General features: G+C 36.6%; 1 protein-coding gene across 7 annotated transcripts in view; it reads left to right on the forward strand.

Moving 5' to 3' along the window:
* Positions 1 to 23607, forward strand: part of LOC145997443 (uncharacterized) — a 151835-nt gene that overhangs the window by 112553 nt on the left and 15675 nt on the right. Inside the window, exon 5 of one of the 7 annotated variants that reach the window (XM_083134487.1) lies at positions 19181 to 19963. The exons of 4 other annotated variants lie outside the window; for them this stretch is intronic. In XM_083134487.1, coding sequence (XP_082990613.1) covers positions 19181 to 19605 — 425 coding nt within the window. In that variant the 3' untranslated portion in view covers positions 19606 to 19963. Of the gene's footprint in view, positions 1 to 1673; positions 2369 to 7921; positions 11798 to 19180; positions 19964 to 23607 lie in introns of those variants that run through there. 2 more of the 7 variants (XM_083134502.1, XM_083134500.1) reach the window with 2 other exon arrangements.

Raw genomic sequence — 23607 nt, forward strand, 5'->3', positions numbered from 1 at the left:
AAGTGTGCATAGATCGTGTTGGGGTGTAGGCAGAACATGTGTAAAAACTGATTTCAGATCAGTATTTTGCTTGTACACATTCATTTGTTTATTATCGTTCCCCTTTTTGTTAGAGATTTTTTAGTGACTGTTACTACCAGATGAGTTCATTTTAAATCAACCTCCATCAAGGCCTCCCTGATGGAGCAGTGGTTGCGTCATCGCCTTGTAATCAAGGGATCCCGAGTTCGATATCTGGTGGAGGCACATAGTTGTTCGGATCCCACTTAAAACAACAATTTGAACAATCAATAAATCAGTCAACCTCCTTCACCCTCGTGGATCGCGTGTGTGCCTTGTGACAACAGTGTGGCTGTTCCAAGTGCAACAACTGAACCTTGATTATTTTTTGTTATTTATTGTTGCTTTTCTCAACTTTTGGCTTGTCGCGACAATTAGGAGTGATGATATGACGAAGGCACACTCGCTGTGCACACCATTCTGCCATGGAGGTGAGCTAACAACTGAACCTGAAGCTGATGAAGGGATGGTAGCATCGCTATCCAAATGTGGTTCAGTGACCTTTAACGAAGATATTCTTCGTTATTATTATCTAACATATCTCATCCTTTTCTCACCATCACCCTCTAAAGGCTTCAGGAGTGTAAGGGTGAGTTCTGCCCTCATGAGAGCCCTCCAGATGATGTACAGTCGTGGTCTTCCACCATGAGACTACTGATATTAAGTCTCTATGGGGAAGTATTTTTTTCCATGACTGTATACTAGGGTGGAACGAAAAAAAAATTACATAAATTTAATAGTGCGGAAAAGTTGCCTTTTGATGTAAAAACGACAAAAATAAAATTTGATGGTAATCGGAGCATGTCTTGAGGTACCGCAAGTATGATAAAGTTTCATAATTATTTTTTTTTACTCTATTTCAACCTTTTCTCTAGTTTCTTATTTGCGCTATAAAGGACCAAATCAAAAAGTTCATACTTTTTATGCCTTTTTATTAATAGAACAAAGGTTTTTTGGGGTTTTAAATTTATGGTGAGGATAAAAAAAAATTAAATTTAAAACCCCCAAAATATGTTTGTTCTATTAATATAAAGGCATAAAAAGCACGAATTTTTTGATCTGGGTTTTATTCCACCATACATTTCTGGTCACAACTCATAAACAAACTTTGATGATTATCACAGAACTTGCTTTCCCATCCATGTTCCATTTGCAAATCTCACCCACTAGACTCATTCAGTTAGTGTGTTCGCACTTGCGTTGATGGTTGGAACTAATGCAGATAGTGCAGTGTTCTAGGTGTTCTAAAATAAGTGGACTTAAGTACATGCAGTAGAGATTTTTCGATATAAATATAACAGTTGTCTCTCAATTTTAATGGCCATCAACTCTCCATTCCTTCAGACAAATGTTTGGTTCAAGAGTTTGCAAAAATGTGGTTGAAGAAATTTTCCTTCCATGTCAATATAGAGAAAGTAACTGTAAAAGTGAGTTAATTTTATTGCTAGTTATTTGAAAGTAACTAAGTAATGGTTACTCAATCTGGAAAAGTAACTAGTAATTCAGAAGTAACGGTTACTTCCAGGCACTGATAATGCTAGTAGTTAAAATAAATATTGACATAAAAAAGGGCATTGCACATCATGACGTTATTTTTCCTTTTACTGTTGCAGGATCGAAATCCTGGCATTTGCGACAATCCTTTGATAGACTGCCGGGACCCGGGAACCTTCACGTGTGCAAAATGTGCGGCAAGGTTGTCACACACATACGAAACCATTACCACGTGCATTTCCCCGGACGATATGAATGTCCGGTGTGTCATTCTACGTACACTCGAAGTGATAGCCTTGCTGCGCATTTTCGCTTGAAACATCCTCATTGTAATAGAAATTCTGGACAATCTTATTTGGAATAGTGAAAAATTTGTAATAATAATTAAAAGAGTTCAACTGTGAGGGACTCATCAATCATATGGACAATGACATTTCATCAGTATTATTTATACTATTTAATAAATTTCTGGTTATATTTGTGTGTTTTCTCAATGTTGTTGTAAATCCAATTCTTGTCATTTTTGCAGTACTGTAAATAGTTGTAATTGAAATTGAGAGTGTAATTGATCAAATATGACTTAAAGTTGGCACAAGTCAAAATTTGAAAACTTTAATTACTGATTTGATTATTGGTCTGGCTTAGTGGAAATAATTTATGAACTATGCATTTCTATTAAAATTATTTCAATTGTCCATGTCACTATAGTTTTCATTTTGGGAAATTTGATTTCTATATAAAATATTATACCTGATGTGTTTACACTACAATGAATACGGGATTGTACTATCTGAGTTGATAAATAAATATCTAACCTCCTTGTAAACCTTCTTTTTCAATCTTGGTCCCAACTTAAAAGTATGTGCAATTCAATTGATTGATTTGGTGTATTTTATTTGCTTCTCTGCGACTTTTGTCTAATTGCGAAGATGAGGATGAGTGATAATATGAATTGATGAAGGAACACTCACAAAGAACACCAATGTCCAGGCCATGGATTTGATCTTTACCCTTCCGTGATGTCAACAAGGCTTTCACTTAAGTCATATAAAATTAATAAATACCCTCTCATCATCTAAAGTTAAAGATGGCTGCTCCAATATGAATAAGTAAAAATATGATCTGCCATTGGAACCCTCACTTTTTTTTAAAAAAAAAAAAAATCTGAAATTAGGCCATTGCACCCTGAAGTGAGGTTAAAAGTAGCAATAAACATTTATTGAGTCTAGTTGATGAAAGTTACAAAGCAAGTATCTGCCGACTAGGGTGACCAACTCTCTCATATTGACATTCCATTTTTCCTGTATACTAGGACTACCATTAAAAGAGGACATTTTCTTCGAAAACCACACACACCATCTCACTTTATTCACAAACACGAAAACATTACATAAATCACACAATTTATCACCATTAAATAAAATATTATTCCCCATGATATTATACTGCCACTAACGTAACCGGACTTTATACTATTGACATCCACCCTGTTATATTGAACTAACCTATTCTTATGATTGTGTATTCTGGATTAGTCTTTTTCGAAACACGAACAAACGAATGACGTGGAAATCACATCGACCCGAACTTGAAACTGTAACAACAAACGACTAACGCTTAGCGCATAGTCCAGTACTGCCAACATCAGACATTTAATGATTCGAAAAGTTGTAACTTTGTGATCTCTGACCTATGATGATTGGATAAAAGTAAAAACACGGACATTTTAACAGAAAATAAAAACCTGCCTGGATGTCCGAAAAAAGGACATGTCCGGGAAAACCAGGACGTATGGTAGCCCTACTGTATACGTATTTCATTAACAATGAAGATTGTGAAATTTAAATCAATTCTGATATAATACGAGTTTGGCAGCTCATACAAAACTTTAAGTCGACTGCAAAATCTTGCACATTACACTAAGTTCAGTGGGAAAAGTGACATCATATTTTGTAGTAGCTCATTGATGCCAAATGCTTAGTTCTGCAGCAGCAGTGGACCAATACATGTAGGTTAGGACTGAGAAACGTACAAATTTGTAAATTTTTGTTCTGTACTGTGATCTTAATATTATAAGAAATGTAAATTACAGTAAACCCTCGTTAACACGAATATCAAGGGACCGAAAAATCAAGAATTTGTGTTAAAAAAATTAGTGCTAACCGGGGACTCAAATTCTATTGTTGCAATACAGTTCTTTCTACACATTAACCATTTACAATACGTATTATGTATGTTATCATAGAAACCACTACTACAGTACTACAGTAATTAACTTTTAAAAAAGTACTCACAGATAATTTTCTGTGAAAAATTCTTGTATATTGCGCTGTCACAGACGGGAACGCAAATGCCTGGTAACTTCAGAGCCAACTGTACTCATAGCTTCAGTGGCAGAGTGGTTAGCACATCATGCTACATCACCAGGGGTCCTGGGTTCGAATCCTGGCCTGAGCATGGATGTTTGTGAGTGTCCATTCATCATTTTCATCATATCATCACTCATCCCCATCTTCGCAAATTAACCAAAAGTGGCACAAAAAGCGAAGTAAAATAAACCAAATCAAATCATAGCTTCCGTAAAACTAGTGGTCAATTCGGATGTTGCAGCAAAACGTTCTGAAGTGTCCAATAGAATAGAGAAACATATCTGAACACACAACTGAATTTGTTGGTTAAATACGTATAAGCTCATTGTTGACACGATGATCGCGTTTGTCGAGCAATTGCACCCAAGTTTTAATCTTGATGTTACTCGTACTGGCTATGTTTTAAAGAATAGAAAAACACATTTGAACACATTGTTGTTCTGAATCTGTTGGTTACAATACTGTATAAAGTTCATGTTAAATCAGATCTAATGACGCAACGGACTAAAAAACAGTTTGTAATTCATGGTAACCGAAATTCGTGTTAACCGATAAAACTTTCTATAAGATATAATACATCCCTGCCGGGACCAACATTTTGTTCATGTTAACCTATGAAAAACTAAATATGCTGACCAAGGCAGTAATTTATTTTATTAAAAACATAAACTAAACGTAACGTTTCAACCTTCTAGCAAGGTCTTCTTCAGACTCTGTATCAAGTACAAAAGTGACATCATACTTTTGTACTTGATACAGAGTCTGAAGAAGACCTTGCTAGAAGGTTGAAACGTTACGTTTAGTTTATGTTTTTAATAAAATAAATTACTGCCTTGGTCAGCATATTTAGTTTTTCATAATCATGGAAACAAGGCTTAATGGTGTTATAATGTTAACCTAGTGTTCGTCTTAAGCGAGTTTGTGTTAATGAGGGTTTACTGTAATTATTTTTTTTTTAATATTATCCATTCCATGAACATTTGTTGAAGTGGCTCCATGCCGCTAAAAATGGGCAAAATTTTCGCAACTAAATCTCCCGTAAATTAATTGCCGAAATTTGGTCACCCTACTGCAGACCGACATTCAAATCATCTTTAAGATGCACCAGTCTATGGTTTCCCAAGGAGACTGGTATCCAGTTCAAACAGTGCTGCCATGCCCGGAAGAGAAAAATGTGCCAATCGTGCAAACTAAGGAGCAAAGTCAGACTAGATGTTGAAAATTTTCAAGTTATGAAAATTGATTTCATGGAAGCACATGTTTGCATGTATTTCAAGAATAACAACAAATTATGAAAGATGAGAATTTCTTCTGCTCCTGTTGTTTCTTTTCCAAGATTTCCTTGTTCATCTTATGGCTTCTCTTCATTTTGTGTTATTGGATTTATGTTACTATTTTTTACTTTTAAATGCTTTACTTATTCTAGTGCTCTTCCATAATCAAGTAATTATGCTTATGGCGTGGTTAGCTAGGGGTTTAATTGCAGCAGTGTATAAATAAACAACATTGTAAATATTTCTTTACACTTTTTCCATAACAGTCACACTTCTTCCTGCTGAATTCAAAACCACTGCATGTAGTTTTGCTTCTAGGTTACTTTCATTTGTTACTTTTCCAAAGTGTTTCAATGACCTTGAATCAAACTGGCAGGGTGGATGGAGACTGGCCAAAGTACCAATATAAGATGAGGAACCCCAGTTCGGAAACTCATCATTAAGAAGTTAAGCCAAGACTATTTGGGAATAAGATTCGAATAAAACAACTCAAGGGTGCAGCTTGTAGATTTAATATGGACATTACTACAGTGTATCGTAGCACTCTATGATGAAAACGTTACAGTAGGTGTTCAAAATGGCAGCCCCCAGCATCAATGCAGGTACAACAGCATCGCAAGAAGCTCTGTTGCATCCACTCTAACATCCGTGGAGTCGCTCTGATGATATTTCAGTCAGCAAGGATCCTTGCCAGGAGAGGATGCAAGGGGTGTCCCTTGGCTCGTCATGCAATCGTTAGCCGTTACTGCCAGGCAGTGCACAGTAAAATTGTTTCTAGAAGCGACATTTTTCAGTTATCTTATTCCATTGTCATAGACTGACCCAACTAGTTTTGGCTGATAACTTTTTAATGATGTCTTTCCAGACTAGAGATCCTACAGTCGTATTGGTACTTGGGTCAGTCTCCATCCACCCTGACAGTTTGATTCAAGCTCACGGAAACATCCTGTATATTACATCTACATGTATTCATAAACTGTGCCATTTGGTTTTTGTCCTGGCAGAGTTTAATTTAGTTTTCTCAATTAAAATGCCTTTTTAAAATGAGAAGAACAAGTGGGGAAAATGTACACATTTTTGTCCCATCCAATTAAAGTACTGAAATTCCATATATGAGGTGTGTTCAAAAAAAGACAGAACTTTTTTAATAGCATGCCAACGATTGCAGATGGCGTAATACGGCTACGGTGCGCACCTAGTGGCATATCTTGGTAAGAGATCGCCTTTTACTGGATTCCGATATATGCGTTAGTTGTTGAGTAGCAGCCGATTGAGTGAGGTCATGCACAAGCGGCTCGTCGGATTAGTGACAAAGCAACAATGAAAGAGTTGGAGGAACAACGGTCGAATGTGAAATTTTGTGTAAAACTTGGCAAAACTTTTACAGAAACATTCCAAATGCTTAACCAAGCATACAGGGATGACTGCATGAGCCGAACGCAGTGCTATGATTGGTTTAAGCGCTTTAAGGAGGGCAAGAGTTTGATTCCCAAAGATCGAAGACCTGGGCGACCTCCCACGTCAACAGACGACCAAAATGTTGAAATTGTTCACGCCGTGATTTGTGAAAATCGTCGTTTAACTGTCCGTGAGGTTGCTGAAGAAGTTGGCATAAGTGTAGGATCCTGCCATAAAATCCTGACTAAAAAACTTGACAAGCGTCGCGTCAGTGCAAAATTCATTCCGCGTTTGTTGGCAGATGACCAGAAGCAGAATCGAGTTCAAATTTGTCACGAATTGCTTGCAGGTGCAAATGTGGATGAAAACTTCCTCAAGAACATTGTAACAGGAGATGAGACATGGGTTTATGGATACGATGTGGAAACGAAGAGGCAGTCTTTGCAATGGGTGGGGAAAGGGTCTCCTCGAACCTGCGCGGATGAGTCGGTCAAAAATCAAGGTGATGATGGTTGTGTTTTTTTGATTGGAAAGGCGTTGTACACGATGAATTTGTACCACCTGGTCAGATGGTAAAGAAGGAAGTCTACCAGAGAATTCTAACACAATTGAGAAATGCTGTGCGTAGGAAGAGGCCTGAACTGTGGGGGAATCAGTCGTGGATGTTGCATCATGACAACGCTCCACCGCACACATCGCTTCTCGTCACAAGTTATCTGGTAAAAAATCGCACTTCTGTTGTGCCCCATGCACCCTATTCACTGGACTTGGCTCCTCTGACTTTTTCCTCTTTACCAAACTGAAAACCACTTTGAAAGGACGGCGTTCCCATACCATCGAGGAAATTCAGGAAAATGCGACGAGACTACTGCGTACCTTTGAAGAAAGTGCGTTCGAAAATTGGAAGAAACAATCACAACGGTGTTTTGATGCTGGGAGGGAGTGCTTTGAAGGGGATAGTTGTTGAAAGTGTGTATCATGAGCAATTAAGCAAGAACAGCAAATGTTCGGTCTTTTTTTGAACACACCTCGTATGCCTGAGAGTATCTTATGGCATATTTTCACTATATTATTTTAATTAATATTTTTTTGTTTTATTTCTGTGTCCTTTTTTTTTGTGTTCCAAGCTCAGATATTTTTTGTTAGTTCCTAGCAACATTGTATTGACCTCCATGATGCTGTCAAAGTTTTCTCTCATTTCATTTGTTTTAATTTTTGCATCATATTCTTCTCCTTCATTATGATTCTTAGCCTTGGCATAAGCATCTTCATAATGACATGGTAGGTTTTTTTAAAGTATTTTTTTTCTTTTTTCGTTCATTGCAGATTCTAGTTCATCCTTAAATTACCTTCCTACCCTTGTGCCCTCTGGAAGGTCCCCCATTCAAAACTGTCAGTTGTGTGGGAAACAGGTAAAAAGTCTGGTTCGTCATAATCGGAGTTGTCACTCGGAAAGATCCCAGTGCCCGTATTGTCCTTCATCTTACAGCCGGGCTGATTCACTCAAGTATCATGTTTTGATGAAACATCACAGAGACCAGCTACCCTGATTGCAACAATATTTTTATTTTTATTTTTGATGCTGCACCTTCACTGCAAAGATTTATTGTACACTGGTGTGCAAAAGTATTGCTCGGCAAATTGTCCACAACTGCATCAAATTGCCTTTTCCATTTTATGTGTTTTGAAGGAATGCCCTTTTACGTTTACTGTTAGCGGCCTGTTTGTCGTTTTGTTTTAGTTCTTGAAGCTCTCATTGGGGAAACAAAGGGAGTAAACATGATGATGGACAATTTGCTTAGTAATACTTATGCATCCCACTGTACACATTTTTTTATTATTCTAATTATAAGCTAGCTAGGGACAAGCTGACACTGGCTTTTTGGTATTGAACAATATCATTGGCCAACTTTTGTGACTATGTTTATCTGAATGGTGTTTATCCAAAAATACAATTTATCTGAAACAATTTTTAGTAAATTTTAAAAAAAATCTATTACTATAAACCAAGGATTCTCATTAAACCAAAACTTTTGCCTACTGCCAAGTGATATGGAATTTTCAATACTAACATTTGAAATTACATGATTATATTGCCAAATACTAGCAACTAATGATTATACAACTACTAAAACTGTACTTAGATTACCTTCTTTTATTTATATTAAAATAAGAACTATAATTATTTATTAATAACATGATACAGGAGATTTTACAATATTTTTCTCTATTTTTCTATCAAGCTCACGTACTAGTATCCGAAGGTGTGTGTACCAATACTGGTATGCATACCATAGTTTGAGAAATCCTGCTATAAATAATATACATGTAATATACAGGGTGTCTGGAATGGGACTGACAGTTTTTAAAAGTTTGTGATTTTAATATGGATAGAAGTAGATAAAAAGAAAAGCAAGCATTTTTATTGGTAGTAGTTACAAGTCAGCACAGCTCAGTATAGCTCCACATGAGCTCATTTTGTGATACGGAGGATGTCCGACCTGTATTCAATTTCTCTCCACATATTCTGTAGCATCAGAGGCATGACAGAAGCAATCGCATTCCTAATTCGGTCCTGCAGTTCTTGTAGGTTTCGTACCTTTGGGCCAGAATACACAATGTCTTTCACATAACCCCAGAGAAAGAAGTCCAGAGGGGTAACATCAGGCGAGCGTGTGAAACAATCTCTTATCGACTCCACATGTTTGTCTGACACTTGCAGTTTACCACCACTGTGGTAAACACACTCCCTGTAGATAAAAATTATTCCTTCCACACCTTGATGGTGTTACGTGATGGAGGATCCTTCTGGTAAACACGGCAAAAGTTTTGTTGCAATTGCACAACACTGTTTGTCTCTGCATACCACCACACACATTGCGCTCTTCCATGTACCGACGCCATTTTGGTTTCAGTGATACCAGCGCCGACACTGCTAGTTCTACAAGTATGAACAATTGTGAAACGAAACTCACAAATGTATATTTCATTTGCAGTCCATTGTTAAAAACAGGCTCGGTTTTCAAAAAAGGTTGTAACTGTTTAAAAACTGTCAGTCTCATTCTGGACACCCTGTATATTGTAAATCTATTAATATGCAGTAGAACGGTAATGACACTCCAACTATGATAATACTGTACTAGTTTTAACACCACAATATGTTTGCTGTGAGAGCTGCACTGAGAACTGAGGCTGCATTAATGAGTCATCATGCTCCTGCCTCAATAGTAAATGTTTAATACGATATATTCAGATAAAACAAGCATCAAATTTGGATAAGCAACATTTTGGTGTATTTTTCTTCTTTTGCATACATTTTTTGCTACTTTTTGTGTTCATTCCTTCATCCACTGCATCAATTCTTCACTCGTCATGACCATTGTGATTAACCTAAAGAAGTCAAAAAGTGACATAAAATATCCAAAAATATAAATACAAATACAAAAAATATATTTGGTATCGTAAAAATAAATTCAAATTCTTTCATGAGTCCTAAGAAATATGGGAAAGGTAAATCGAAATCATTGTGCTGCCCAAATATCCTGAAGTTTAAAGATTGAGGATTTTATAATTAACTTTAGACCAATTATAATTCTTTATATTGCATTCATAAATTTGTGAATATTTTTCTGCTAAACTGGTCTATTGTCACAGCAACTTTCCAGTGTAATATGTACATTCTAACTTATAAATATTTTGAGTAATTTCAAATTGGTAATGTGCTGAAGAATCAGTTTCATCATGAGTTAACAAGATTTACCGTGAGTATCAGCTTGGCCCTATTATAAGCACATTATTTTGTTTTTTGTTGTTTATTCGGAATTATATACATATACTTTTGCATTTATTAAAGGATTAGGGGGAAAGTTGTTCACTAGTATTTTTATACCACCTCTCATGTACTAAGTAGTTACTCCAGTTAGAGGAGGATTTCTTCCTGCTTGACATTTAAAAACACTACAGGGCCTCCCCGATGGCACAGTGGTTACATCATCGCCTTGTAGTAAAGGTATCCCGGTTTCGATACTGGGTGGAGGCACATGGCACAGTGGGTCTGATTCCACTTTAAACTGTAGGTACAATCCCGATTAGCCTTTCTGTGCATAAAGTGGACTTAAAATAACAATTCAATTAAATACACTACATTTGGAACTCAAGTTTCTATGTGAAAATTCCCACCTAGAACCTGAAAATCGTGGAATTTTCTTTAGAGTAAATAGCAGGAAATCTGAAGGTTGAATCTTTTGCAAAGAGAACTGATTAATTTTCATTGTGAATCAGTTGTTATGCAAACATCCAAGAGAGTATTATATTGTTAATAAATAGTTTGAACCCCTTTAAAACTGGAAGGTAACATATTAAACTTGTGATATTATTAATGCAAATATGTGAAAAAATATTTTCTTCATTATTAATATTCATTTGTTAATATATTTCTATGTTTAAATATAAGGGAGAATTCACACCAAAGTGACACGCAACACATGCTGCTTAGGAACGAGCCAATCAGCACTTACGTTTCGCACTATAGCAGTCTAACAGGCTGCACAAGCCTGCGTTCGATTGGTGAAATACTTAAGCAACACATGTCGCCTGTTGCTTGTCTCTTTGGTGTGAACTCTCCCTCAGTGTTATCTGTATAATAAAGTATTATTGTTACATTTAGGTAGAATAGTTTTTATGTGAAGGGACAAATTTTGAAATACATAAAAGTAAAGTCAGTTGAATATATGTTTATATATAATCTATGGTAATTTTGTTGGATTATTGTAGTATACGTTCCAAGATATAGTTCTTCAATATTTCCCACCCAGTACATATTCACACTGAGCACCAAATGTGGTACATCATCAGTGACATAATTAGATGCAAATGTTATTTGTGTCCACAATCACTTGTGTACTGGGTTGGATGTCTGATGACAAAACAGAAGTTGTCAACTCATACTCTTGGTACAGAAGCTTTCAGCTTTGTACCCTGGGCTGGATATGTGTGTTCCTTTCTTCAAACATTAATTATGTCCTTAACATTTCACCGCATGTCCACTTGAACATATTTACATATTCCTGATACCTTGTCCTCCTTGAAGACATTGGAATGTTCCCTCTTTGTTTGTTCTTCCTGTCTCGCTTATACATTAAGTGCAGAAAATGACATCTTGCAAATGGCGCCCATTTTGGTCCCCACACTGCTGAAGCCTCTCTGTCCTGGAGTAGAAAAACCAACAGATTGTTGTTTCATTATTGTGTTGCATCACGTGGTGGGGTCATGGGAGGGGGGGGGTGGTGGTGAGGATTCCACTTCTTACTAGCTGCTATTTCAGTCTCCATGGAGTCATGAAACTCAAAGCACTGCACTTTCATGTGCGCCATTTGCAGGATGTTATTTTCCACACTTCATGTTGGTGTAAATCTTCTTTATTTTTTCAATAATAATGGCATACATATGTCTAGCACATGAATAAAGATGACTCTTTTAATTTACTGTGTTTTATCATTTTAAAAATCATCAGGTTTTTCTGCCTCACCCTGTATACTGTTATACATATATAACCTTACTTTTTGTTATGCCATTCAAACGAAGTAGTGAACTGCAAGGAATTTGAATAGAAATGCATAGGCATTAACAGAGCAATGATCAAATCACCAATTGAAAAGTTTGACTGTGTGCGTGTAAGTACACATTCACAGCATATGTAACAAATGTGTTGTGTATCTCAGAAATTTTCAAAATGGTCCATGAATTTATTTTTCATTTTATGGCTTACAAGCTTCACTATTGTAATGTTTTTATTTATATACTGGTACTTTTTTTATTATCTTCATCATATCATGTACTCAACAATGTAACTAGTCATACTTCTAGGTCAAGTATGTACAACTGCACTGTAATTGTTATTTATATAAAATCACCTTCAATACATTTGTATAATATGAATGAAAGTTAAATGAAATATTTGTAATCTTTTTTCTTTATTGTGATTAAAGACATTTGCACAGTTCCTTTGTAATTTTTGACTTAATAAAGCCTATTAAGAATTACATGTATTTTTTTTTCTCTGCTCCAATATGTCATTGTAATAGAAAAACAAATGCATTGTGATGTAACATTTTATTATATGATTTATAATAATGAGTGATTACTTTTCCATTAGGAATCAATGAAATATTGAATTTGAACTGACTTGTGCACATTTGCCTTATTTGCCAGGTGTATTCTAGAATACTTGTCCTTTTATTTTTGTAAAAATTAATGTTATACTAAACATGGAATGCCATGAAATTAGGTGGGTGGCAGAAGTTTGCACTGTTTCCACGTTGGAGCACAACCATGTGTGTTCGAAGGTTTAAGAGCAGTCCGACATGTAGATATGGTAGTCCTTTCCTGGGGCCTGTAACGAACGAACGAACGAACACACGATCACCAACTCTGTATCGAATGGGACTCGAACTAGGCAATGCAGCCCGGTTGACGTTGCCACACAGTGCGCGGGAACCAGCAACTTTTGTCCTGGTCTTGCTTTGCTTTATGTTGCACCACCAAAATTCTGCCCAGCCACCTATTTTCATGCCTGTGCGTTTAATTGCACTGTGTTTTGAAAGCACACGGAGGTAGGGGGACCCACACATTCACAATATCTGACATTTTTTTAGGTGGTGTGATTATCGCCATGCTTTGACTGCCTTTACCACCCCAGTGCTGCTCCCAGGTGCCATTTATTAGAAGCTTTGTGAACCCCAGAATTTGGAAAATTCCCATCTTATATCATATACCCCAGGAATTAAACCCAGTCTCCCATGTCTCAGTAAATAGACTAAACATTAGGATAAAATTAGTTCATACCAGTGCTTGTCGCAGAGTTGTTATATACAGCATGGTAAGATGCCAGGCGCAAGATGCAGATGAGTCAATGTGTCTGTCCCATTATCTATTTCATCATTCCATCACATGCCTAATTCACATTTTTTATTAACAATTATCAGTATTATTCAAAGTGAAAGCCATGTTGACCTATTTTCCCCAACTTCAATATTGAAAGGGACAATACTAAAACATACAAAATACAATAAAACTTGAGACTGATATATTTGTTTAAATTTGTGCTTCCGTTTATATGTATATTACGTATTATAATGTTTTAATTTTGTGTAATATCATAATTTGGTAATACACCTGTTGCTTTCAATTACTTGAGTAAATAAATAAATCAATAAATGCATGTCCATGTTATTTTGATATCTTTTTTTGTTTTTGTTTTTTTAGCAAGAGAGGTCTCCTGAAATTTATGATCCTTTGTCCATTTTATTCCAGTCCGTTTTCCTCTGGAGGAGAAAAAGTATTCCATAACTCAAATACCACCAGAAAGTGTTGAAAATGAAGCCAACAAGAAATTTGAAGAAGATACCACACACTCAATTTCTACCGTCACTAGTAACATTGTTCAGATGGGAATGATCACTCAGTATAGTAACGTGGTTCAGACGTTCGAAAGTGTCACAACATTGCAAGTTTACCGCAGACCTGACAAGTTACTTGAAGATTCACAAGGAAAATGCAGATATGATTGTTTTGAGTGTGGAAAACAATTTAAATATTTCACATCTCTGAAACGGCATAAGAGTAGTGCGCATAAACTTTTTGTGCAAAGGAGAAATAGCCCTCGTCATGTTCTAAAGAAAGGGAGGAGATAAGAAAGAAATTATTTTCTCTGGTAACTGATACAATTATTTCTGAATGGTACAGTAATAGACACTTCCACATTGTAATGATTCCATAGAGTTTCAACAGGATTGTTAAAACGCAGAAGTGTCCTTCACTCTACAACAGCTTTAATCTGGGACTTTCTGGTGTTACTTGGTCAGTTGGTGATATAGGTTTTATGTAACACATGACTTAAAGAAATGAAATAAAAAAAGTCATTGTTTTTGTTCCGAAATATTTTCTTTCCTGCATCAAATGCTTTAAGGAGGATTTTCCTTACATTCCATAGCTTCTTTTGAAATCACGTGATAAAGTTTCTAAAAACAGTAACTCTTTCCCATCATTGGTTGTGTTGATATAAATAATACGAGGTGCATATAAAAAAAAAAGGGTCGATATTTTTTAAAAAACAAGAAAATGATAGGAGAAGAAATTTATTGTGATTGATAAACAAGTACATACCTTGGCTATTTTTCGATGTAGTCACCATTAACCTCCAGACATTTCTGATAGCGTGGCACAAGCTTCCGTATACCCTCTGCGTAAAAAATCTGCCGCCTGAGAGTGCAGCCAGTCCAGAACTGATGTCTTGAGCACATCACTGTCGTTGAAATGCTTCGATGCAAGCCACTTTTTAAGGTGAAGAAAAAGAAAGAAATCGCTGGGGGCAAGGTCGGGGCCGATGATTGAATAGTTCCCATCGAAATCTTTCAGTTATCTCAACAGTACGAGCAGCTGTGTGTGGGCGGGCATTGTCATGGATCAGAAAAATTCCAGAGTGTAGCATTCCTCTCTGCCGATTTTGGATGGCACGTCACAGATTATTCAGTGTTTCGCAATACACCTCTGCTGTAATTGTTCGTCCTGGTTCCAAGAATTCCACAAAAGTCACACCCTTTTGGTCCCAAAACACGGTTGCCATGATTTTGTGAACTGATGGTGTTCGTTTGAATTTCTTCGCTTTAGGAGAACCAGAGTGCCACCATTGCATTGACTGCTGCTTCGACTCCCCAGTGGCGTACGATATCCATGTTTCATCCCTCGTCACTATGTGCGAAAAGAGGTCATCCCCATCCTCCCCCCAGCAGGCCAAAAAATCACGTGCAACTGTCCTTCTTTGCTCTTTGTGAGCGTCTGTCAGCATTTTTGGCGCCCACCTTGCACACAGTTTGTGATACCCCAGGTTGTCAGTCACAATTCGATGCACTGTTTTCGCAGACACTTCTGGAAACTCTTCAGATGTTGTGAACCGGCGATTGGAACGCACTTTCTCATTAAGGTGTTCCACTAGATCGTCCGTCTGAACACTAGGCCTTCCGCTACGCTCATCGTCATGGACATTTGAACGCCCTTCCCGAAACTCTCTGCACCATTGCCTGACCTTCCCTTCACTCATCACTGTCGGTCCATAAATGGCACACAATTCCCGATGGATGGCAGCTGCATTCTGTCCTTTGGCGTTCAGAAATCGTATGACAGATCTCACTTCACATTTGGCAGGATTTTGTGTTACGGCAGCCATTTCACCTTACTGCTACTCGCACGTACGCAACCCCACTCGGACGATTCTATCTCTGTTGCAAGCACAGAATACTAGGGCATGCTCCTGCGCATGCTCAACTTCATCAGTGTTGCCAACCCTGCGTAAAAAAATTATCAGCTCTTTTTTTTTTTGACATGCGCAAGTGGTGCATGAATCCCAAAATATCAGTACCAATATAGGGAAAAAATTTACATCCCTGTTCTAATTTCACCCATTGAATGTCCAAACAGCTTCTTGATCTTTTCCCTGCAATTCACTAATTCAGGAATAACCCTCGTATCTGTATCATAATCAATTGCTGCAAGAGAAATAAAATCCCAATATCCTGAAACCCATATAGTAAAGAAATTTCAAATGATTGCATGATAAAAGTGTTTGTTGGAGTTTGAGTGTCAGATTTTTCTTTTATGGCAGTTTTTATTTCAGAAATGCAAATGCAATAATCTCAAGGAAAATTGTGTGTAGAGTCTGGAAGGGGATGCTTTTTTGGAGGGGTGCTGAGTCAACACTGATGCCAATGTACCAGTATTGGCTGATATAAACTGATAGTTTTCATGTTCTTTTACGGTGTGATGCAAACAATTCCACACAACACTTTCATGGAGGTTAATTATGCTGGAAATTATGCAAAATTCAAAGTTGTGTGCGAGAAACTGGATTTTGTGATTACATATTGTTCATTATATTGTGATGTAATCCTTAAATATTTGGAAACACTACTGTGGTAAATTGATTCTTATAATTGGAGTAGAATACTAACCCACTAATATTAATCAATATTTTGAACAACTTTATTATTACATTTTTCAAGCACCGGTATCAGTATTGATGAAAATCGGTAAGAGTAACGACATCAGTATTAGTATCGATTCAAAGTGGTATCGACTCAGCCCCCATTTTTTCTTGTCCGCTACATGTGTGTTCACTCCTGTTTCGAATAATTGGAACTACACACAATTACTTCTTTCAAAAATATATAATAATTCTGTGGGTAACGGTTCTGATTGTTTTTTTATTATTATTATTATTATTTTCAAGCAGGAAGACTAATTATCATAGAAGTTTGGAAATCACTGTCACACGAAATTTGAACCTTAATGTAATGAGCACTGTTTGGATTTCGAAAAAAGTTATTTATGTTGAAAAAAATAACTTAAAAATTACCTTATGCAAGCATGTGCGCTTCCCATGGACAATGAATTTTTCCATTGACAAGGGACTGTAAGTATCGTAGACTAGTGGGAATTAATGTGGAAGTAAATCGGAACCTTAGTAGAATGCATTTAGTGACTTGGTTTTAATGCTAAGAGAACCAAACCTGGCCTGCCTAACCTAACCACAAAAGCATATATTGAACAAAATCTTAAGTAATCACTAAAACTCCGCAGTATGTGTTAACAGAAGTAAATCGAAATCGAACCATGTTAAAGTTTCATTTGTAGCATGATGAAATCGCAAGAAAAGAAACAGAATTTGGGCCATTCTGTGTGTCTTTTGTGAAAACTTACCTTATTCGCCTAACAATTTTGGTGACTCACTATCATCATTCACAGAAGGCTGTTAATCGGCATTCAAGTACTGTATTTTCCTGCATATTTCATACACATTTTTTTACGAAAAATCTTTATCACTGAATTTATAATTAATTTACAGTAGACCTATTTCAAATACAAAGTATATGTAGGTCTACTTTCAACAAGAAACTTACCTAATCTAACTAGGAAACAATAGTACATTTTTAATCTTCTTTGTCACACACCGCAAGGAAATCGTCTAACACAGAACAGAGAAAATTTCCAGAAATGAATGTAATCAAAAACTGAGTATTGGCATGTAAGATGCACCCTGCTTTTCAGATATATTTTTAAAGGGAAAAAGTGCATCTTATAAGCTGGCAAATATGGTAATTTTATGAGAGTCCAACTGTAAAATAGTGTATGACCGTTTTTGCCCACTTTTCGATTTCAGGTTTCAGGTGTCACTAGTGTGTTAATATTATTTTGGTATTAGTTTGTAATTTTCTCCAAAATGTGTTGCCAAAGTTTGTGTCCTTGGTCTGAGTTTAGTGTTTAGCTGTGGCAGAGGATTTCATAGGTTTCTTTTACAAGAATTTATTCTTTAAACTTTTGTAAAATCTTGACATTGTTCATGTTATGGCCTGATGTGTTAGTTGGGAGAGTCCTGATTCTGGTGTTTCAATAAAATTCGTTGAATGTGACTCAATAGTGACGGTGAGTCACTGAAATCAACAGGCAAATAAAGTTGTTGTTTTTTTCAAAATTTGTGAAAGAGCCATGCTTGTGCTGTGAATTTAAATATTCAGGGTGTACCAAAAGTCCCTTAGCCCCCCCCCCCCCCCCTCTCTTTGAATTGTAGACAAACCTGCAAAATGTTATTTTAACAGCATGTGTATGATGAGAGGATGGTATACCATTAAATCAGACCAGTGACCACTATTTTCTCCAGAGGATCTGTGTGCACACCGCCATTTTCATGGCACAGTATTATTTGCCTCCAGTTGGGATGTGAAATCCTCCGTAACATAAGATATCAGATCTGGATTTCGGGGTGGCCATTTTAAGAGAATTCCTCAATGATGTCTTTAGAGACAAACGAATTGGACAAGGATCGCCAAATTTACCAGCACCTTTGAAATGGCCACCCCGAAGTCCAAATCTAACATCTTGTGATAATGCGCTATGGGGACACATCAAATAGAAAGTTGCCCATAATCGTTATCAGACAACCAAGGAACTTCAAGAAGCTATTCGCAGTGTGTTTGTTTCCTTCACGTCAGCCAAGTTACGGAGGATTTCACATCGCATCGCACCTGGAGGCGAATAATACTGTGCAATGAAAATAGCGGTGTGCACACAGAGTAAATGGTGGCCATTGGTCTGATTTAATGGTATACCATCCTCTCATCATAAACATGCAGTTAAAATAACATTTTGCAGGTTTGTCTACAATTCAAAGAGGGGGTAATGGGACTTTTGGTACACCCTGTACACAAAATCTTTTTTCCCTCCCCGATTGCATAGTGGTAATGGTAATGTCATCACCTTGTAATCAAGGGGTCCCGGGTTTGGTACCCAGTGGAGGTACATAATTATTCAGATCCCCCTTTAAACTGTAGATCCAGTCCCAATTAACCTATCTGTGCATAAAAGTCGGCTTGTAACTCCAACAAGAAAACTATTTTGTAGAAGATGTATTAGAACTTTGCTGTGAGATTGCATGAACAAGTTCAAGTCTTTGTAGCAGTTCTTGTATTAATATACTGTGCTATAAGAGTCTAAAGAAATTCCTGAAATTTATTTCCCATTGTCGCTCTGTTGCAGCCAAATCAGAAGCTGAATATACCGAAGAGACGAATCAGGCGGATATGCCGGCATCAGCAGAATTAAGTTACGGTGAATCCAGCAGGAACTATTTTCATATTCCACAGTTGGGAAACTCTGACGAAGCACCTGCTGCCAGAACACATCCCGGTTTCGGAGGAATCCCGCCACCGAATCTGTACCGGATGGGTCAATCATTGACAGCAGAATCACAACCTCAATGGGACAAATACATATATAACTGCAACATATGTGGAAAGCTGTTTCGATATCTAACGTCTCTCAATCGTCACAAGAACAAGATGCATTTTACGAAGTTCCAGTGCAGAACATGCCGACGCGTGTTCTCAAGACAGGCATATTTGGATGTTCATCTGTCCCGGAAGAATACCCCATGTTACGTTCCTGAAAGTGATATTAATTAAGAAGAAAACAGTCCATGTACCAAGCTTATGTAACTTCAATGTTTCTCATTTAGTGTCACTTTGCTGCATCTGTTGTGGACACTTATTATTAGTTTAGGACTTGAACTTGAAACCTTCGGTGACAAGTGAGAGCCACTGAGGTGGCTTCATTCGCAAGATGCACTGACTGACAAACAGTCTTGATTAGTGTGTAGTGTTCCAATCTTTTAATTGTGAATATGTGATAATTTGATCAGAAGTGTAGTAATATGTGTTTGGAAGTGCATTGAAAACAAGCCTCGCCTCATGACAAACTGGTGCATTTTTTTTGTGTGTGTTCATTTTACTTGTCTTGTCTTGGGCTATCAAATTCCCAAAGTACATTTTGGAGATACCACTTTATACATTCAATATTTCTGTACAAAGTGAATTGTACAGTAAAACCTCGTTAATAATTACTAATGGGGGGATAAGTTGACCGATTTAACGAAAGTCCGGTTTAACTGAAATAACCTAGAAGAACAGTAGAAAGTGCATTAAAACTCCGTTTATAGCAACAAAACACGTTTATTATGGTGTATTTAAAGGGCATAGGCCTAAATACACTATACAGTACAGTGAAATATAAAGCAATACAACAATGCAGTGCTTCTAGCCACATTTAAAATCTTGCATTCTGCTTTTTTTTGCCTTTTGCCTGTCCTGATTAAGCTAAGTCTGGCTTATCGGTGTCCGGATTAATGAGGTTTTACTGTATATAATAAATGCATTTGCAGATTATGTACAATGTATGAAAAGGAGATCGACCCCATTAAAAGTACTAATCACCTCTTTCTACAAGGCATTTAAAAGTAACATTAGTTGCCAATATACACAACAGTAGCTTGTTCTTCACGTTCTCCTTTTTGTGATATCTGAACTAGGAGTGGGCAGATTTGGATATTGGATCCTAATGGATTTGGATAATGAAAATTCGGATATCAGATTTGAAATACCAAATCCAGAATCCAATGTATGATCCAGGATTTGAGGTTCTGATACTGAATCTTGGATCATGGGTCCAGATACTGAATCCAGATATTGTATAGGGATTCTTATCTGAACACCCATCTCTAATCTAACTTTAAGCAATAAACCCCACCGAGACATCTAAATCTAACAACATACCATGAATGAACCCAGTGAGTGACAGCTGGGAAAAATTGTCATCTGCCTCCTGTGACAGACAGTAATGCTCCAGACATCAGTAACCTTTTGGGGCTTTTTGTCGTGGGTTTTTAGTTATCCTGATATTAATACAGATAAGAATGTGCCACCCATGTTCTACAGTTGCATAACTGTTTAACGTTGACCACTTGTAAAGTGAAAGAGATGCAATATGTAGCTACTTCCAATAATTATTTACATTTTGTAAGATAAGATCTATTCAACAGATTTGATACAGTAAAAAAAATAATATTATGTCTTTCAGATCTCTTGCAATTCTTACCTTGAACTCAGTGGCAGCGATTGGGTTCCAAAACCAAGGGGGGGAGTGGGGCAAGATCTCAAAACTGAGGGGGCAAAGATAGTTTATTTATATTTGTAGATAAGTTACGGGGCCAAAAGTGGCAAAAAGTGGGGAGAGCAATTGCCCCCCTTACCCCCTAATTGCCGCCACTGCTTGAACTCAACAGATACAGAGTTATGTTGTGCAAGACATCTGCTTTAATAACTCTTAGCATTAGTATGATAGCAGTTACCTTCATATGCTGCCACATGTAAGGTAATAAGTTGATTACTGTATTTACAATTAAAAAATAAATGTAAAATTCTATTGTAGTGATTAAATGTTTCTGTCAAGGGGTCAGTTGGGATGTTTTGGCTGAATGATGTAATGTTGGCATGAGGTGAACTTATCCAAGAAATCTGGATAGTAGTGTTCCTCTATGCAGATATTATAAAATCACAAGTTAACACACAAAATCTTGTTCGGAAATGCTCATTTTCTGATGCTAGTCATGTGTATTGAACTTGTTTATAGTTGTGTACTTGAAGTAATACTTATATTTTTCATGCCGGCCCCCGTGGTGGAGTGGTTAGCACATCGCGTTACGGTCATTCATCAATTTCATCCCCATCTTCACAAATTAGTCAAAAGTGGCACAAAAAGCAAAGTAAAATAAAGCAAATCAAATTATATTTTTCATGTTTTGCATTACTTATATGCATTGATATGACAGCTGTTTTATGTAATGTGCACAATTAAGTGAAATTGTCACCCAGATCTCCTTGGTTTCAGTTTTGTTCGGTCATAATTGTAACAAGATTTACAAAATTTACCATTACGCAAGTGTATTTTTAGAAATTTCCTGACAGTATTACTTATGATTAACTTGTATATTTTAAGCACTTTCTAACAAGTACATAGAAAGTTTCACTGTCAACAACAGGCTTTCAGAAAATATAGAGAACATTAATGGGTGCCCTTTATCCTTCAAATAATGTTAATTCTTATCTTGCATGTTGGAATCATATACCACAGGCTCACTGAGTTGTACTGCAGTTTTGTTTGAAAATGACAAATGTTTTATTGCTAAATATATGAAATAGACTTCATGAGCAATCATCCTCTGCATTATGAATACTTCTGTACAAATCGTATGTGCACAATGGGTCAAAAGTCACAATCGGATACTGCTTATAGTGCAAGAATGTATTATTTGCAAGCAAAATTGACATAAAAGGTTGTTGTAGGTTGAGAAGAATTGTTATCCTCCTCACATGCATTATGTTGTGATAATTCGTCTGTTTTACAATACAGATCAGTATATCCCAGTACTGTGGTTAGCAATCAGGTTTTCTGATAGACGACTGGCTGAACGAGAGCTGCATTGACATAAATCTTAGAGGCATTCTTGTCCTATTTCGCTTTTTTGCGTTTCTTGTATCTTGTATCAGTTCAATTCAGTTTCTGCATTGAATTATTACATGTTCTTTCACAGTCACAATATTATATCAATTTCTGATCATGATTTTTTGTCCACCCTGCAGCACTTCTCCTACGCAAAGCATAAAATAAGATATACTATATTTGTATGTTCTTCTTTGTAACTGATCAGTGGTGATTGATCGATGTTGAACTTGGACTTTTAACCATCGTTTCTTACTTTCTAATCGTATCTGCATTTTGGAGACTGATTCTGTCTCGTTGTATGATTGTTATATGTGCATGATATAAAGGAGATTCAACTTCACCCTACTTTCATGATACTGTTTCCCGTAGCATAATATTGCTATTAACATTCTCTGAAATAATGAATAAATGCTAAGGCAACTACAAACCTGTGATGCATTGTTGCACACATACAGGATAAACATACCTCTTGAAGGGCTTGTCAAAATAAGGTCTCAACAATCAAATTCGTACTTAGAAAGGTCATTCACCTTAATGTCCTCTACACCTTCTAAAAGTATCAGTGTTAATAGCCTGTATATTACATTAATCATATTCCTATTTGGAATCCAAAAATTGTATGTACTGCTTTGTGAGATATTAAACTAGTCTTTGGAATGGAAATATGAATGTAGGTCCAACTTAATTTTTCTGTACTGTGTGACTGTGATTGTATCTATCATTCTAAAATTCATGATATTGGAAAGGAATTTTTACAATTTTGTGACTGTGATCATGTAGTCAAAAGTTCCTTCTTTTTTGTATTAAAGTATATTCTATGAAAATTGTCTTTGTTATTTTTGGTGTAAGTGTACACGATCCTGAAATATGGATATCAAGACTGGGAAGAAAAGCTTGTTAAACCCAACTTTGTGACTTGACTTTCAGAAAATAAACTAGCAGTCAGAAAGTTTTGACTGAGAGCACTCTAAATGTTGGATTTTTTTTTCGGAGATGGCAATTTTGAATTCAGAAATGCAAATATGTGTAGTATTCGAAATTTTCAGTGTCAAGAGATCCTGAGCATTTTCCTGTCCTGAAAATTTCCTAACAATTAGGAAATTATCATACAATTTGGCACACATGGG

This window comes from Lepisma saccharinum, chromosome 13 (genome assembly GCF_977018435.1).
Source record: "Lepisma saccharinum chromosome 13, izLepSacc3.1, whole genome shotgun sequence".
NCBI classification, from domain to species: domain Eukaryota; kingdom Metazoa; phylum Arthropoda; class Insecta; order Zygentoma; family Lepismatidae; genus Lepisma; species Lepisma saccharinum.